This window comes from Peromyscus leucopus, chromosome 14 (genome assembly GCF_004664715.2).
Source record: "Peromyscus leucopus breed LL Stock chromosome 14, UCI_PerLeu_2.1, whole genome shotgun sequence".
In the NCBI taxonomy this organism is placed as follows: Eukaryota; Metazoa; Chordata; class Mammalia; order Rodentia; family Cricetidae; genus Peromyscus; species Peromyscus leucopus.
Genome location: NC_051075.1, coordinates 59,064,948 through 59,082,879, shown reverse-complemented (window position 1 = coordinate 59,082,879; position 17,932 = coordinate 59,064,948). Strand labels below are relative to the sequence as shown.

Genomic DNA, 17,932 nt, shown 5'->3' with positions numbered 1-17,932 from the left:
GTAAGATCCAGCCATAAGGCATTTCCTTAACTAGTTATAGATGGGAGAGTGCCTAGCCAATTGTGAGTGGTTCCATCCCTAGGTCTCCTTGGGGACTTACTTGCTCATGGAGTCTGTAGTCAATTGACTGGCTAAGTACAGTATCAGTTCTCTTCCACACGGCGACCCGTGCCTCACACAAGGTCACTCAATCAATAAGACAATGGATTCAATTTTTTGTATCTAATTTAATACTAGGGATACATACACAATATCATAGTAGTACAGGATACCAACATGTAAGTAAAACTTCCTTTTTGTGTACATTGTCTTGTCATTTTTTTTTTTTTTTTTTTTTTTGTGGTACTGGACATTAAATCCAGGTCCCTATGCAAGTAAGTTACCAAACATCCTACCACTGAACTGCATCCCCTGCCCTTGGTTTAATGAGACAGGTTCTTACGGTTTACCTCAACTGAACCTACCTTGTATTCCAAGCACTAGCATTATAAGCATGTGCCACCACATACCCTCTCAAGACAATGTTACCTCAAGTGCTGCCAGCTCTTTAGGGATCCTCCATCTGACTGACTTAGACCCTAGCGTTTGCATGTCTTTGAGTAAAGCCATTCAAGATTTCCAAAAGGAGTCTTTGTTGGAGTCACATATATTATGGACAGAGGCCCTTGTTTTGCAACCTGTAAAGACTTATCTGGGGGCTGGAGAGATGGCTCAGCGGTTAAGAGTACTGGCTGCTCTTCCAGAGGTCCCGAGTTCGGTTCTCAGCAACCACATGGTGGCTCACAACCATCTGTAGTGGGATCTGATGCCCTCTCCTGGTGTAAAGTTGTACGTGCAGATAGAGCACTCATGTTCTTAACTTATCTGGAAGGAGAGAAGTTCCCTAATGAACAGTTATGAAGCTGTAATCCAAAGGAGTAGGGGAGGGGTGCAGAGCATGCAAAGGAATGCCCCCAACACACACATCTACCTTGCTCGTTATTAAGTTATGTTATGTGGTCTTTCTCTGGACCTTGCAGGAACTGTAGGGCTTTACTGAAAGCAACAGTAAAAAGCTGTTTGTTGAACATCAGATTTAAACATTTAACTCAAAACATACTTGCTATAAAGCTAGTAATGTCCCAGCATGGACTGTAATCCCATAGGCTTCCCCTTCTTGCCATTGCTGTATGTTCATTAAGCACCAGCCAAGGAAAAAAAACTGTCCTTTGAGGTTACATAATCCATGACCCTGGCAGCAACTATAGCAGTTATTTATTCAGGTACTTTTATAATAGTTTCCACAGAACTAGAAGGCTAGCTTTCAACTTTATAGAAAACGAAGAAGGAAATGGTGGAGCCAGCTTCGTTAGATTCCACGCATCAGAGAAAGCCTGAACAGGGTGTTGGCATTGTCACCAGGGAATGAAGGCATGTGACTGAATTAGTGCCCAAATAAATAGAAGCATTTAAGGGGATAATAGATCTTATTTGCGATGACTACTTTTCCTTTTGGACTGACAGCCAAGACCATTTTTCTGATTATAATGGCCATTCCTTGCAAAAGGATGGGAGGGGTGTGTGTGTGTGTCTGTGTCTGTGTCTGTGTGTCTGTGTGTGTCTGTGTGAACCCATGCCAAGTATGTGAACCATGCATGCCTACTGCTCCAAGTTAGCTTTCTCCAAGTATTTGATTATATTTCTTTAAAAGCATAATTATGTGCTGCTAATATACCTATATACTTATTGACAAATAGATTGCATTTTGTCTATAAATGTAAAACTTAGTAGATGTTTTAGTTAATCTTCTATAACATAAAAAAAAAGATATTTAAGTCGGGCGGTTGGTGGCGCATGCCTTTAATCCCAGCAGAGGCAGGCGGATCTCTGTGAGTTCGAGGCCAGCCTGGGCTACCAAGAGTTCCAGGAAAGGCGCAAAGCTACACAGAGAAATCCTGTCTCGAAAAAAAAAAAAAAAAAAAAAGATATTTAAAAGAAAGTGAACACAATGGAAGTCCTAAAATGCTTTCCTCCACACAGCAGTAAATCATGCAGTAGTCTTCCTCCCTTGTACTTCACTAGTTTAGGGGCTTCTCATCTGGACCACTTACCCTTGCACCTTTGCAGCCTCCTAGACCCTCGGGGATAATGGAAAGTTAGGGGCTTTGTCTTGTCCAGAGTGTGTTTGTGACTGAGCAGTCTCATAAAGCCGTAAATTATTGTCATTCTTTGCGAACAATGGCTTTGTGGGTGTCAGCGTCTGCATATGTGAAATACGGGCACTTGTACACTTCATAATGCTCATCATTTTTGAGGGTTTATCTTTAATAGAAAGATGTGGGCTTGTGGAAACTTTACCTATCACTCTTTCCCTTCCTTCCATTCTTCTTGCTTTTCTTCTATTAGATTAATAATAATATAATTTAAAAGATACTTGCTTCCCTATTTCCTCCTCTCTTTCCTTTTTCTTTCTTTTTTTTTTAACAATTCTGAGGTAATTATATACATATTTCTTATTACAATAACATTTATTGACCATGGACCAGGTGCTTGCTCCTTCCCTCCCCTTTTCCCTCCCCATCCCCCATACTTCTCGCTCCTTCCCCTCAAATTTGCCTTACAGACATATGGATGCTGGGAACTTACCCTGAGTCCTCAGTGACCCAACACCTCTCCAGCCCCCATCTCCCTTATTGTTTTGAGACAAGGTCACACACTGACCCTGGAGCTCACTGATTTGACTAGACTGGCAGGCCACTGAGTTCCAGGAATCCTCCTGTCTCTGCCTCTCCAATACTGGAATTGTAGGCATGTGCTACTGAGCCCCACATTTTATGTGGGTGCTGGAGATCCAAACCCAGATCCTCATGTTTGCATGGCAAGTATTTTACCAACTATGCCATCTCCCTAGCCTTATGGGCCAGACATCCTTTTTTGTTTGTTTGTTTTTGTTTTTCTGAGATAGGGTATCTACATAGCCCTGGTTGTTCCGGAACCCACTCTGTAGACCAGACTGGCCTCGAACTCACAGAGATCCGCCTGCCTCTGCTCCTGCATGTACCACCACACCCAGTCTGGCCAGACATTCTTAAATTCACTGTCCTTAATGAAACTCTGGGAATTGGCAACATTACTGGGTGATGCTGAAATGTATGGAGGACTGAGGAGCATTCCCAGGAGCTCAGTTATCATGTAGTAGGGCAAGGTCAATCTGACTCAAGAACCTCACTTTTACCCTCTTCTGCCTCTCGATAGCTCTAAATTGGCAGTAGAACCAGGCATGGCTCAGGAAGTCAGTCGGGCGTTAGTACAAACCCTCTTCGAGGCAGCCTTTCCCTTGAGAGCCTGTGTCCACCCAAGAAACACTTGTATATATCTGCTGGAAAATGGATGTGGTAACAAGTCTGGAAAAATATTGAGCAAACGAACCCTCTGGAAATAGTTTCTAACTGTTCTCCCACAGATTATCTTAACACAGTTGCTCAGAAATTTTAAGAGATTTGAAAGTATACCTAAATCTCTACCTGCTAAACGAATCCACTGAATTGTTACAAACTAGTTTTTTCTTTATTTGTCTAAGATACTGTCTTGATATGTGCACAGGTTTTCAAAAAATATTTTAAAGATTTATTTATTATCTTATGTGTGAGTGTTTTGCCTGCATGTATGTGGACCCCGTGTGTGCCTGATGCCCTCATCGGTCAGAATCGGGCCCAGAGCCTCTGAAACTGGAGTTATGACAGTTGTATATGCTGCCATGTGGGTGCTAAGAAATAAATCCAGGTTTTCTACAGGAGGAGCGAGTGCTCTTTAATAACCCCTATTACTTTTATTAATTGTGGTCTATAAAATCGTCTCCTCTGATCTTACTAAAAGAGAATTAATAAAAAAAAAAAAAAAAACAAATTATACAATTCGAATCCATTTGAAAAGAAATGGCCTGTTGCACGCATGAGATGTTTGTTTATTTTGTTGTTGCCAGTGTTGTTAGAAAACCAACATGAAGAGAAGTAAATTTGGGGTAACACAGGAGGCTGGCTCCGTAGGGGTCCTTCCAGCTTGTAAGACCTGCAGCTAACATTCTTATTGGTGATGTTGCCACCACCGTCGCCGCCGCCGCCACCACCATGATTTCTGGAATTGCTTCCAGAAACTGTGTTACAGCTTAACAAGGTCAACAGAGGTTAGTTATCCAGACTGATACGGACCCAGAATGTCTGTTCCTCTCACCGCCACACGTGTGTACACAAGCCTGTGTGACCTTGTGTAAGAGCTCCCAGCTCTGCTTATTGCTGTGAACACCACACCCCAAACAAATGGACAGAATTCACTTGGATGAATCGGAAATGCCCATCACGAGGGCTTACCCGATGAAAACACACCCAGAAGCACTACATGTGAGGAGGGCTGGGGAGATAGCTCCAGTGGCGGGCGAAATGCTTACCATCCAAGCATGAGGACCTGAGTTCGATTCCCAGAACTCACACTTTATAAATAAATAAATAGGTAAGTGAGTGAATAAGTAAGTGCAAGCCAGGCATGGTGGTGTGTGCTTGTAATTCCAGTGCTGAGGAGCTGGAGACAGGCAGATGGGTTTGCTGGCCAGCCAGCCTTGCCGACTTGGTGAACTCCAGGCCAGCGGGAGACTATTTCAGAAAACAAAGTGGGTGGCACTTATGGGACAACAGCTGTGGTTGGCCTCTGCCCTCCACGTGCACGCACACAATCATGGGCATGTATGTGCATCTACACAAGAAGTGCTGTCCATGAAAAGGATGGTAAGTACCAGCTCTGCCGGCGCATATACTGATAATAGAACATTAGTGGGCTCAGAGTAGAGTACTGTGGGTATTACAGACAGAGGCCCTGATAAGACTTTAAATCTTCATTTCATTTGGGTTTTTGAGGACAGGATCTCACCTCATAACCCAGGCTGCCTTCAAGCTCATGGTCCTCCTGACATTTGGTCTCTCTGACATTCTCCCTGAGGCTCAGCTTAACTCACGTAACCAGGAGAGCAATGAAGCCCTCATCGTCGGATGCTCTAATCCTCTCTAAATCCATCCTCTTTCTGTAACCTGATTACTGCAATTAAAGGGTTGTGAAGGTGATAGTGTGGCGTGTCTTTAACTTCCTGAGCAATCTCAGGATCTGAGAATTGCCCTATGATTGTACCAAACTTAATTTTACCTACTCACTCGAGAGATGATGCCATGAGAAATTGATACCACTGAACAATGCAAGATCAGGTTTCAGTTCCCTTCGCAACAGGTTCAAGTGTACTGATTCACCCTAGCCCTTCACTGACTTCCGGGTCCTGCCTCGGGTATCTGGAGATTCCTTGGATCGTATAGATGCCCTGGGTTGTTAACTGGCATACAGCTGGATGTGGTGAAGGGGAGAGGACATGAGAAGATGGAAGCCCACGAGGGAGACTTGTGTGGAGGTGGAGCATCCAGTTCTGATGAGTCCCCTCCAGTCAGAGCATTGGCACTGGGGTCAGGCAGCTGCTTCTGGGGACTTGCCAATGCTCTTCCTAGGAAGCGGTTGTCCTGAGTGCCGGGCCCGGTAGCTTCTGGGTATAGGAACTGTGTTCAGTCAGTGAAGGTGGAGGCTCCTTCCCTCCCCTGCTACCTCCTACCATACATCGCCCCTTACAGTGACGTCTCGGAAATTCTCGAGCCACAGAGCACTTTCCCACTTCTTTCAGAATCTGTCTTTGAGTCCTGCTGGTGACCCTCTGCCAGGCAACTGAAGTTGGTCCTGACAGCCACAGCAAGATGTTAGAGCCATGTCTCTCTGAGCTAGAGAATGGAGCTTTCCATTCTTTTTCTAAGCTTTCCATTTTCTTTTTTTCTGAGACATTAGGAGAAACTTAGATAAAGACATTGCATGTTGAGCCAGGGAACCAGTATGCCCAGATTAGTTGAGGTTTGCCTGTTAGAGGACAAGACAAAAAGTAAAAGATACAGAAACTGAGTATTGGGTAGTTACAAAAAAGCGGTCCATGATCAAACAGAGGTCAAAGTCTGGAGCTCCAGAGAAAAGACCAGTCCCTGGCCATATGTAAGGATGCACACTGGCAACTTGCAAGAAAATGGAATTTTCCTGAAACATTTGACAGACTCCAAATTCTGGTGCCTGCTTCTTTCCTCTATGTGTCGGGTCAGCCGGTCTTGATAAGCAGAGAGACAATCTGGCAGGAAGCCTGTGCCCACCGTTTGAAGAAGGTACTTGGTAGATACAAAGGAATGTCTTAATGTACGTGTTACGTGTGCTGAGTGGTGGTTTGATCCATTTGTTCCTGCTTTCAGGAAATCTCTGGCCAGGTCACTTTACCAGCATGAAAGCATCATCACCTGGACAGAGCTGAGGGCAAGTAGAGCTTCATTCATCTCTGGTCCTGTTTTATCATGGAGTTGAATGATCTCACTGTACTTTTTAAAGTTAGATGCTTCTTCGAGAAGTTCGTTTGAGTAACTCTTTTGCCCTTACACATTCACACATTTGGGTTAACATAGTGTGTGACTTTTTGCCCAGAAATGTCTGTATAAACAAAGATGTCAGCCTCTGTTTAATTGCCCTCTTTCCCTCAAATTGGACGAAATGCCTAAAAAAGTTAGCCTGACTCTTGCCAGTCTCAAATGGAAAATGTTAATCAGATTTTATAGTAGTGAGCTGTTCATGAATGAAATAATGCTTAATGGAAATTTAAAGCAAGAAGGCATGAAAATTCAAAACAAGAAGGCTTCTAATCTCATTGGAGACGCAGTTTTTCTTTTCTTTTTTTCTTTAAGATTTATTTATTTTTATTATACATGAATGCATGTGTTGCCTACACGGATGTATATGCACCACATGAGTACAATACTTAGAGCCAGGGGAGGGTGTTAGAACCCTGAACCTGGAATTACATATGGTTGTGAGCTGCCATGTGGCTGGCAGGGACCCAACTTTTAACCACCGAGCCATCTCTTTAGCCTCTGGACAGTTTTCTTAAAACCATCAAAACCATGGTCTTCTCAGCAGAAAAGGGGTTAAGTTTTACTATCTCTAAGAAATGCTGTGTTCCTCTTTTCACACCGTGGATTACTATATGGCTGCTTAAGCGCCTGACGTCTGGTAGAGGCTGGCTTCAATGCTAAGTGTTCCTCTTATATAACTGTGGTTGTTTTCTCGTGTTGAGAAACCTGCATCAGAGAACTTGGCTCACGCCGCTCCCAACAAATTCAGTGGGCATCTTGCAAATAGGTCTCCTGCATGATGGCATTACATTAATGAATCAGGTTAAGAACTGGCGGGAGTCGGGGAGTGGCAGGGTATCTACTGTGTCCCAAATATATTGATTGATTACCTATATGGTCACTTAATTTTGTATGAGCTTATCCTTAAGGATTCACTCCTGTGCTTTAGTTTGTGTCAGTAATGGTGCCAGAAAGCTCTTGGGCCTTAGCAATCTTCCACAGTATAGACTGGGAACCTGATCTTTAAATGTGGCCCTTGTGTGGCGGTCGCTCAAATCATAACAAAAGCTATTTTGAGTAGCAAGTGGGAAGGAGAGTAATTAAGCCAAATACTGGATTTTTTTTTAAATAAATGCAATTATGGGTGATAGTTAAATTCCTATTTAAGATAATTAGCTTTTGCCCATTTCAAACTGGAAAAAAAGACCTAACTGGCTTGTTCAACACAGACTGTAGCAAAGCTGTCCCCTTTCTGTAAGGTCCACAGCCCATGACTGTCTCGGGCTCCTCCTGTCTCTGCCTCCCAACCCCATCTTGCCCTGGGATCACTGGGATTACAGACATGTGCTCCTGAACCTGAGCTTGCAGAATCTGAACCCAGGGCCTCACACTCCTGTGGTTGGTACTTGACTCCCTGAGCTATGTCCCCCAGCCCAGTTTATATTTTTTTTTTATGTGAGCAATATCACATTGTTTTTGTTTTTCACGAGAAAGAATGTGGATTTGAATTTTTTTAATCCTGCTTTTACTCCATGAGACATTTGTCTCCAAAGGCTTATGAAATACTGTACCCTAATGTTTTCAGACACCTAGTTACTTTATAAATGAAATAGATTCTTCTAGGGGTAATGGGAAGAGCAGCCACTGAACGTTCCGTTCTTGACCTATCCAGTAGGATTTGATAATTTTCTTAAATTTCATTTCACATTAAATAAATAAAATAATGTAATAATTTTAAGCCCATAGATAGAAAACTGAGACACAGAAGTTAAAGATGTACCCAACGTTAAGTAGCTTTAGCAAGATCCTGACACATAGTTAAAACACAAGCAATTCAAATTCAGATCATAGGGTCTTGGTTTGCCCTCCACAAACCGGCAGCAAGAGCATATCTCAAAGGTGGCACAGGGTTCTATTTTAAGGGTGCAGCAGTTTATAGAATGGTTTTCTGTTGTTGCAATGTTTGCTATTTATAGCTTTTTGGTTATCTAAACATTGCTATGATAAGCTATGATAAACATCCCCTGTGTACATTGTGACAAACTTGTTATTTTCTCAGGTAAATTCATGTAAGAATTCTTGAGTCACTTTTAAAAGAAAAGTGTGTGTGTGTGTGTGTGTGTGTGTGTGTGTGTGTGTCTGTGTGTCTGTGTATTTTGATGGCTGAGGATGTAGCCCAGTGGTAGAGTGTCTAGCATGAGTGACAACCTGAGTTCAATTCTCAACACTGAAATTAATAAATTGTACATTGAGTCTAATGCTTCCATCCCTAATGTCTAGAACTTTAAATAACTTGGCTTCGAGGGCAATTTATTATAAGAAAATGATCTTCAATAGAGACACAAGCCCTTTCTTCCTTCTTTTCCTTAATTAATTAATTTATTTTTTTAAATGTCTGTCTCAGCAGAAGATGAAGGGGACCATTTTGTGGACAAAGCTCCCAACAGAAGGGAATCCCTTGGCAAGAGTATGAACAGCTTTGGCAGAGGGCCACCCTCCAAAGGGACAGGGCTCAGCTTGTCTTAAGCCAGTGAGTGAGGATGAACTCAAGGCAGAAGGGAATGTCCCTGGGAACAGCGATGGCCAGCCAGGGACTGGATGGGTGGCAACACTGCCTTCCAGGAAGCTGCCCCATTGAGACTCCTGTGAGCTGTGAGGTGTATGACTGCTTCAAAGAAGTTGCTGTATTTTACACGGACCCACATGTTCCCCTTATCTCTCATTACAAACACAATAAAGATTAATAAAAGTATAAGTATAAATACTATGAGCTCAGGTTGTTCCCTTTCCTCTCCTGTTTCTCCCAGTGAATAAGTAAATAAATAAATTCTGTGTCTACAAAAGCACGTCTGAGGTAAAGTCCTCTCTGCAGAGCTACCCATACAGAGAGTGCTTTTTGCTCATGGCATTCTGGGTTGGCTGTGGATAGGTATATATTCATACTGTTTGTTTATCTTGTCTCTTCAAAATGGTTGGTGTGTGTGTGTGTGTGTGTGTGTGTGTGTGTGTGTGTGTGTGTGTTTTAGAGTTGTAAAAGCTATCGCCTATGAAGAATCTCCCTATATCTTTAGTATAAGTTCTGGGATTCGAAGTCAGATCCTTGAGCTTGCAAAACAAACATGTTACTGAATCCTGCAGCCTCTTCTGTGTAGTCCTGGCTGCTCTGACCTGTCTAGTCCAGGCAAACCTCACGTTCAAGCCACTCCTCCTGACTCGGTCTCCAGGGTACTGGAGTCCTACCATGCCTGGCTTTCAAAGTGACCCTTTTAATGAAAGAAATGGCTGTATGTTTGAAAGAATTTCTTGGAAGAATGGAGAACAAGTCAGCCATCCCTTCCATGTGTAATTAATTATGCGTGCAGTTGTGTGTAGCGTGGCTGATTTGGTATAGTTGGATATGAAACATGTGAAGAATTAGTGAGAGTCATAAAACTCAAGTGTCTAATTCCAGTTGACCCCTAATGACTGGCAAGAGAAACAGTGGGTGGCATATCACACACACACACACACACACACACACACACACACACACACACATTGATCTACCCCATTGCAAAACTTCTTGCTCATCCAGGCAGTAAAACTGAGTATTTACTATATGCTTGACATTTTTTATCTGTTCTGTATCTTTATCTGAATCCAGCCCTCCTTACTAAAAGCCTGTGGTCCCTTTCCCACAACTTCCTGTTCATACACTTAGGGACTATGCGTCACACGTTTGGACCATCCTCTTACTAAAACCCAAATCAGTTATTTTCTTTCTTGAAGGCTCTGTTAGGGCAGAATTTTATTTGTAATAACCTTTTAAATTACAAAGTACATAAACTCAGAGATGGAAACTTTAGAGAAAAAAAAGAGAGATTATATCATGATCATTTCCTCATATTACTACAAACTTATAAACACTGTAATGGTTAGGTATTATTCCACTGTGTGCTTAAATTTCTTTCCTTTGTTCTTTTTTTTTTTTGTGTGTGTGCTTAAATTTCTTAATAGTTCCCGGTTTATTCTCTAAAGGCAGTGGAATCTGGGAGAATGGAGCCTAAAAATGAAGCGGACTAAAGTCTCATCCAATAGCCACCTTTATTCAGGGCATCAGACAGTGTATACTCCGAGGGTTAAGGAAGGTCACATGTTAAAGTTTCCATGAGTTCAAGCTGTATACAACCACAAGAACAATTCACACATGGGGAAAACACAGTTTTTCATTTGAGGCATATGAATTAACAACAGCGGAAGTAAACTCCCTCCTACCCACTGCACCTGAAGGGAGTATGAAATACAGTCCAAGAACAATTCCTTGTTTTTGGAGAAACCGAGGTCACAAGATTCTTGTCTTACGTTCTTGAAGTTTTTTTCCACAAGCACAGAAGTCCATATTTTGAACCATGTTCTGATCAGTGACCAAATTGTTCAGGATTTATTACCTGCACGTTGAGGGTGCTCACATTTTGTCATCCGTTCGTATTGATCATATTTGGGCCATAATTAAGGCTCTGTGCTGTCATTACGACTGACAGACTATAGTTTAATTTTAAAAAGTCAGTTTGTATCATTTCACATGGGAGAGACATTCCAATGTTTATAAATTAAGCACACACACCTTAGAGCCACGTGCAGAAAGCATCTGTTTCACACATTAGTGCATCTGTCTTACAAAGCCGTCATGTCCTTACGACATTTCATGTGGTGGCACCTCTAAAAGGCCACTGCAAAACCATGCGACTTGTGCTCAGAGCGTTCACTTTATGCACTCGAGACATGTAGTAAACTGCTTGGGATTCTCTGGGTTCTAGATAAAATTCCAGCAATCTTTGCCTCCCTGGCTTCACTTTCCTTTAAGGTCCTGTGTGGCAGCTCCTCATGTCTTTTCCCTTTTTTCTTTTTTTTTTTTTTTTCCAGACAATTCCTCCTCCCTCCAGGAAGATGAAGAAGTAGAGATGGAGGCCATCAGTTGGCGGGCTGGCAGTCCAGCCATGAATGGGCACCCTGCTGTTCCACCAGGGACCTCTACCCGTTTCCCCAGCTGGGTCACTTTTGATGACAATGAAGTCAGCTGCCCTTTGCCGCCAGTCAGCTCTCCCGCGAAGCCAAATCCGCCGCCGTCTGTTGCCACCGCAATCCCAGATGTACCTTCCAACTCAACTGGGTCATTTAAGAGGGACCGTCCCAAGAGCACGCTGATGAACTTCTCCAAGGGGCAGAAGCTGGATATTTCCTCCTTAAACCGTCCACCTTCTGTAGTCGAGGCACCCCCCTGGAGGGCCACCAATCCTTTCCTGAATGAGACTCTACAGGACGTACAGCCCTCCCCTATCAACCCGTTTAGTGCTTTCTTTGAAGAGCAAGAACGGCGCTCCCAAAACAGTTCGATTTCCAGTACCACGGGCAAAAGCCAAAGAGATTCTCTCGTCGTCATCTACCAGGATGCCATCAGTTTTGATGATTCAGGCAAAAGCCAGCCCCACCCTGATGCCATTGAAAGGCTCAAACAGCTCCACATTGATGATCCCGATCACGTTGGCAGTACGTCCCTGCCTGATGATGACCCCATAGCCTGGGTTGAACTAGATGCTCACTCACCTGCCTCCGCTCTGTCCCAGCCCAGAGATGGATGGCCAATGATGCTGAGAATCCCCGAGAAGAAAAACATCATGTCCTCCAGGCACTGGGGACCAATCTACATCAAACTGACAGGCAGTGGTTACCTGCAGCTGTATTATGAGCAGGGGCTAGAAAAACCATTCCGTGAATTCAAGCTGGAGATCTGCCACGAGGTTTCCGAACCCCGGCTCCAGAACTATGATGAGAACGGCAGGATCCACAGCTTGAGGATAGACCGTGTCACTTACAAGGAAAAGAAGAAATACCAGCCCAAACCTGCTGTGGCCCACATAGCGGAGAGGGAGCAGGTGATTAAACTGGGCACCACCAATTACGATGACTTCCTGAGCTTCGTCCATGCAGTTCAGGACTGTCTCATGGATTTACCCGTGCTGTCCATGGACTTGAGCACAGTCGGCTTAAACTACCTCGAAGAGGAGATTACGGTGGACGTGAGGGACGAATTCTCGGGCGCCGTAAGCAAAGGAGACAACCAGATCCTACAGCACCGTGTCTTGACGCGGATCCACATTCTGAGTTTCCTCTCCGGGCTGGCCGAGTGCCGCTTGGGCCTCAATGACATCCTCATCAAAGGAAACGAAATCGTTTCTCGGCAGGACATCATGCCCACCACCACCACCAAGTGGATCAAGCTCCACGAGTGCCGTTTCCATGGGTGTGCAGACGAGGACGTGTTTAACAGTTCCCGAGTTATTCTCTTCAACCCTTTGGACGCGTGCCGGTTTGAGCTGATGAGGTTTAGGACGGTATTTGCCGAGAAGACCTTGCCCTTCACACTCAGGACGGCAGCCAGCATCAACGGGGCAGAGGTGGAGGTGCAGAGCTGGCTGAGGATGTCCCCCGGCTTCTCTTCGAACCGCGACCCTCTGACTCAGGTTCCCTGTGAGAACGTGATGGTGCGCTACCCAGTGCCCAGTGAGTGGGTGAAAAACTTCCGCCGGGAAAGTGTTCTCGGGGAAAAGTCTTTGAAAGCCAAAGTGAACCGGGGGGCAAGTTTTGGCTCCGCTGGTGCCTCTGGCTCTGAGCCAGTCATGAGAGTAACTCTGGGAACTGCCAAGTATGAGCATGCCTTCAACGCCATTGTGTGGAGGATAAACCGGCTGCCAGACAAGAACTCAGGTAGGTGGGGGGTCCTCTAGAAGACAAGCACTGAGACTGCTTAAGAGCTGGGGTCGACCTACTCTAGCCTGTGCCGGTGTGCAGCATTGGATTATGTTGTGTGGTGGAATCGGTGGTAGCAGAGAGGGCAGAATAGGGGAACGGGAAGTCTGCACGTGGTAACAACCAGGATGACCTCGTATATGTCGTCTCTTCCCTACCTTAGTTAGCGTTCTTCATCTCCCATAAAATGTACTGTATACTACTCAGCTGAGCCGCTAAACAGCTTCCCAGGGAAGCTTCTGAGTTGTGTGTGTATGCATGAGTGTGTGCGTGTGCGTGTGCGTGTGCGTGTGCGTGTGTGTGTGTGTGTGTGTGTGTGTGTATGCACATATGTGTAGAGGCCAGAGAATGTCATCAGATGCCATTGCTAGGCATTGCTCGCCACCCCGTTTGTGAGAAAGGGTCTCTCCCTGGCCTGGAACCCCATTTGCCAGTTCAGCTGTGTTGACTGACCGGTGAGCCCAAGTGACTCCCCTGTCTTTGTTTGCCCTGTTGTGGTTCGTTCTGTGGGTGTTTGAATTATTTTACTACTTTGCGTATGGGTGTGCACATTGCCTGCAGAGGTCCGAAGAGGGCTCCAGATCCCGGGGAACTGAAGTTACAGTGGATTGTGTGGCTCACCACGAGGGTGGTAGGAATAGAACCCCGGTCCTCTGCAAGAACAGCCAGTGCTCTTAACCTCCCAGCCATCTCTCCAGCCCATTCCCGGCCTTGGGATTATATAGACGCACCGCCACACCTGGCTCTTTTGCATTAGTTCCTAGGATCAAAGGCAGGACCTTATAGTAGCATTGTACTTATTGAGCCGTCTCTGCAGCACCTTGAAGTTTTGTTCTTCTGGAACTCATTGTGTTAGCTGTGGTGCCAAATGCAATTCATTCCCAGATCCTGGAACGCTTGTGGGTTCTGAATCTTTATCTCCTTCATGAAGGTGAAAGAGCCACTTTATATCCAATCACACACACACAGTATATGGGAGAAGTGAGCCCTTCTGCAACGAGGTACTGCCAGTCATAATATCTTCAGCGTTTGGCTATGGGGCTCTTGACAGAAAAGAGACAAAGTATTCAGGAGATCAAGGTCCAAAAGGCCAGAGTTCCGCCAGACAGAGCGCAAAGAAGGGAGTGTTCGGTTTAAACAAACCAACTTCTCAGCCGAGCTGTCCTGCTCACAGCCAAGGCTGTGCTGCTGTGTCTGAGGGAGGCCAGAAGGCAGCTGCTAACAAGACTTTATGCGTGCCGAAGCAAGGCAGCAATCAGCAGCTGTAATGGCTTGATCTCTTTGGAGTATGTCGAAGTGACCTCAGTGGCCCGTGAAGAGCCTGTGATCCCGCAAGCCTTTAAACCGCTTCCCTTCTTGCCTGTAATAAACTGTGCCCATCTGTTAAGGAAAGTGGATTAGCTAGTCAGGCAAAAGGGGGGAAAAAAAAAAAAGCTGGCTTGAAATCCTGGTTGAAACACCATGCCCGGGCTTTCTTGCCTTACCGTGTATTCAGGGCGTTCTGCTACAAGTACGGACTGGCTGCACTATCATATCTTAAATGGAATTTGATGAGATAGCAAGAGACTGTGCAGTCTAATCGCTCCTGAGGCTGCCCGGGGAGCAGGCACACACCAGGCATCCTGTGTCCGACCCTGGGTGTAGCAGTGCAAGCTGAGGGGACAATCGGACCTCTGTGCCGGAGGCTGGGGCAGCCACCCTCTGCTTCTGCACTGGCGGGGTTTTGAGAACAATCTTCCTCTCTGTGCTTGCCTACTCATTGCCCAGCACTGTGTTTCTCCTGGTGCTCTTGTGCCTGCCGCCTCGGCCATCGGGGCTGAGCTCTCTCCGGTGGAAATGAGAAGCCCTAGATTCTCTCTCCTTTGGCACAGGAGCCCTGGGGAAAAGAGAGCTACGGAAGTACTGGGCTTTCAAGCTGGGACCTCAGATGAAAGCGTAAAACCTGAGAGATGACATGACTCACCTACAGTCACAAAAACGCATCCAGGGGTCTTTTCTTACTACGCCAGATCCCCTTTATAGATGAAGCCAAAGAGATGCATGCCTCAAATAATTTCCACCCTGGGAACAAAGATTTGTAGTTTCTCAGTGTATACAAATAATCTCAAAGTGACTTAAAGTACTTAATAGTACTGTGTGGAGGATTTTAATTATATGCAACAAGGGCTGGCCTTAAATGGGAATGGGGGGAGGGGAGCTTCAGTATGAGTAGGTCATTGAACTGAGGAAAGCTTAAACAACTCGTATTGGAAAAGAGAGCTCCAGAGCAGCACTAGTCACAGACACTAATAGTTGTCTCTGGGTACAGCCATGGAGACACATTTTTAGCATCATTTTTGGTCCTTGGGCCACTTGGCTCAAGTTGACAAGTGACCAGAGCAATCAAGATGCAGAGACCATGGCGGGGAGCTGCTTACTGGCCTGCTCCTCACGGCTTGCTCAGCCTGCTTCCTAGGAATGGCACCATCCACCATGGGCTGTGCCCTCTCCGATCCATCACTAATTAAGAAAATGCTCTACAGGCTTGCCTACAGCTCCACTCATGGAGGCATTTTCTCAATTGAGGTTCCTTCCTCTCTGATGGCCGTAGCTTGTGTCAAGTTGTCATAAAACTAACCAGTGCAGCTGCCCATCATTGCCCGGCTTCTGCCTTCCTATTCACAAAACCAGAGAGCTGGTGATGACCTACTGATTCCAACCCATTTTCTGAGTTCTTTGTATAGGTGTTACCCTTGGTAAATTGCCATCTTTGGGGGGGGTTGGTTTTTGTTTTTTGGGGGCACAAGGTTTCTGTGTCGCCCTGGCTGTACTGGAACTTGCCTTGTAGACCAGGCTGACTCACAGAAATACACCACCCTTTGCCTCCCAAGTGCTGGGACTAAAGGAGTTGCACCACCATTGCCCTGCTGGTAAATTGCTTTTTACAGATTGTTTTTTCATAACCACAACCTCCGTTATCGTGAAAGTGTCTGGATCCTAGCAAAGGCCCAAAGGTCCAAGCCCTTCTGTGTACACTGTCCTCTGGTCCTACATGGGGACATGCATGGCCCACAGAACAAGCTAAGAGATGAAACATTCAGTCCTGCACAAGTAACTTTTTTTTCTTTTCTTTTCTTTTTTTCTTTTCTTTTTTTTCTGATTCTGCTTCTTATTGGTCTAGGTAAAGAGAAAACACACCCAATGTGATGGCCCTTTTTTTGGAAATAAATCAATCCGAATTTTAATGCTCAATTTCATCAAGGAAGACAAGTTAACATATGTATGTGTTATTTTATATATAAATAATTTGTGTTGCCATGAATTAAACAATACCAGTTTTCAAATTGTTTTGCCCCAATGGTCCACCATCCTCACACATTCAATAGTTGAGATTAGGAATCCAGGACCAGATGTGGCTTACAGAGAGTTTCCTGTGAATACACTTAAAAGACAATCTGAGGAGAGGGAGTCACCTTTTAAAAAGAGAAATGTCAGAGTTCCAGCAATGTCAAATAAAGCTAATTAGATAAAAAACAGTTGTTCGAACTCCTATTTGAGTGAAGAGGCCTTCTGCACTGAGTAAGCAAATTCCATAGCAGTGTACCAAGTATTTAGAACCTGCTTTGGAGTCAGAGAGATCTGAGTTTTATTCTCAGCCCTACTGCTTAACGGTGGTGTGACCTCAGGCAATTTACTCAACCCTTTCAGAGAAATTTATTTTTTCTCATCTACAAAGTAAGATTATTAATACCTAGCTCATTCAAAATGAAATTGGGTGATGCTTTTAAGTGTGAGGCAGAGTATTAGTGATGCTGATAAGTAATAGCTCTATAATTAGTCTGTGGCACACAGAAGGATAGATTGAACAGATTCGTTTTCAGATGCCATCATTTTTTTTATTATTATATGTATCTTATTTCTATTCCTTTCCTAAAAACCAGTGCAAAATTTTCAGTTAAATTTCCTAGCCTTGTTCTTTAGAAATAACCATTAAACTATTTTACATTTGTGAAACAGAGAAAAACAAATACTTCACTCTAGTGTTCTCCTTGGAGAGAGGGTGTGTATCTCCTTACTCTCCGAGATTGAAAAATCCTACCCAGAGCAATAAAGAAGATTGGCGTGGTTTACTTGGAGGAGCAGGGAAGATTTATACAATTCAGTCAGAGGCATGCATGTCACACTGCTCATCTGTAGCTCGCTGCTCTCCGTCTCCATGCTATTGTCCCCACAACCTGGCCTCTGTGTTTGGGGACCATGAAGTCATATGACTCAGACAACAGGATGACAGCCCACAGTCATGGATGGCTCTGCCCATTTCTAGCTAAAACCTCTGATAGCTTACTTTGCCCTCCAGAAACCTCAGTGACCTTAAGACAGTAGTTCTCATCCTTCCTAATGCTGCAACCCTTTAATACAGTTTCTCATGTTGTGGTGACCCCCAACCATAAAATTATCTCGTTCCTACTTCAAAACTGTACTGTTATAAATCGCAATGTAAATATCTGAGATGCAGGATATCTGATATGTGACCACCCCAAAAGGGTCATGACCCACAGGTTGAGAGCTGCAGCTTTGAGGTTTTGTGATGAAATTCAGCAAGAGAGTCGTATGGAGCAGCTAGCATCATCCCAGGCTCAGGGCACCCAGTCAGCCCCGCTGTGTCTGATGAAGGATGGTGATGCCCGAATGTCATAGCTGCAGAACTAAACTCTTTTCTTCCT

At 44.6% G+C, this 17,932-nt stretch overlaps 1 protein-coding gene across 1 annotated transcript in view; it reads left to right on the top strand.

Moving 5' to 3' along the window:
- The window catches only part of Ston2 (stonin 2), a 157,697-nt gene that overhangs the window by 129,873 nt on the left and 9,892 nt on the right, over positions 1–17,932 (top strand). The window contains exon 5 of the mRNA XM_028875926.2: positions 11,346–13,187. Within this exon, the coding sequence (XP_028731759.1) occupies positions 11,346–13,187 (1,842 nt within the window). The remainder of the gene's footprint in view (positions 1–11,345; positions 13,188–17,932) is intronic.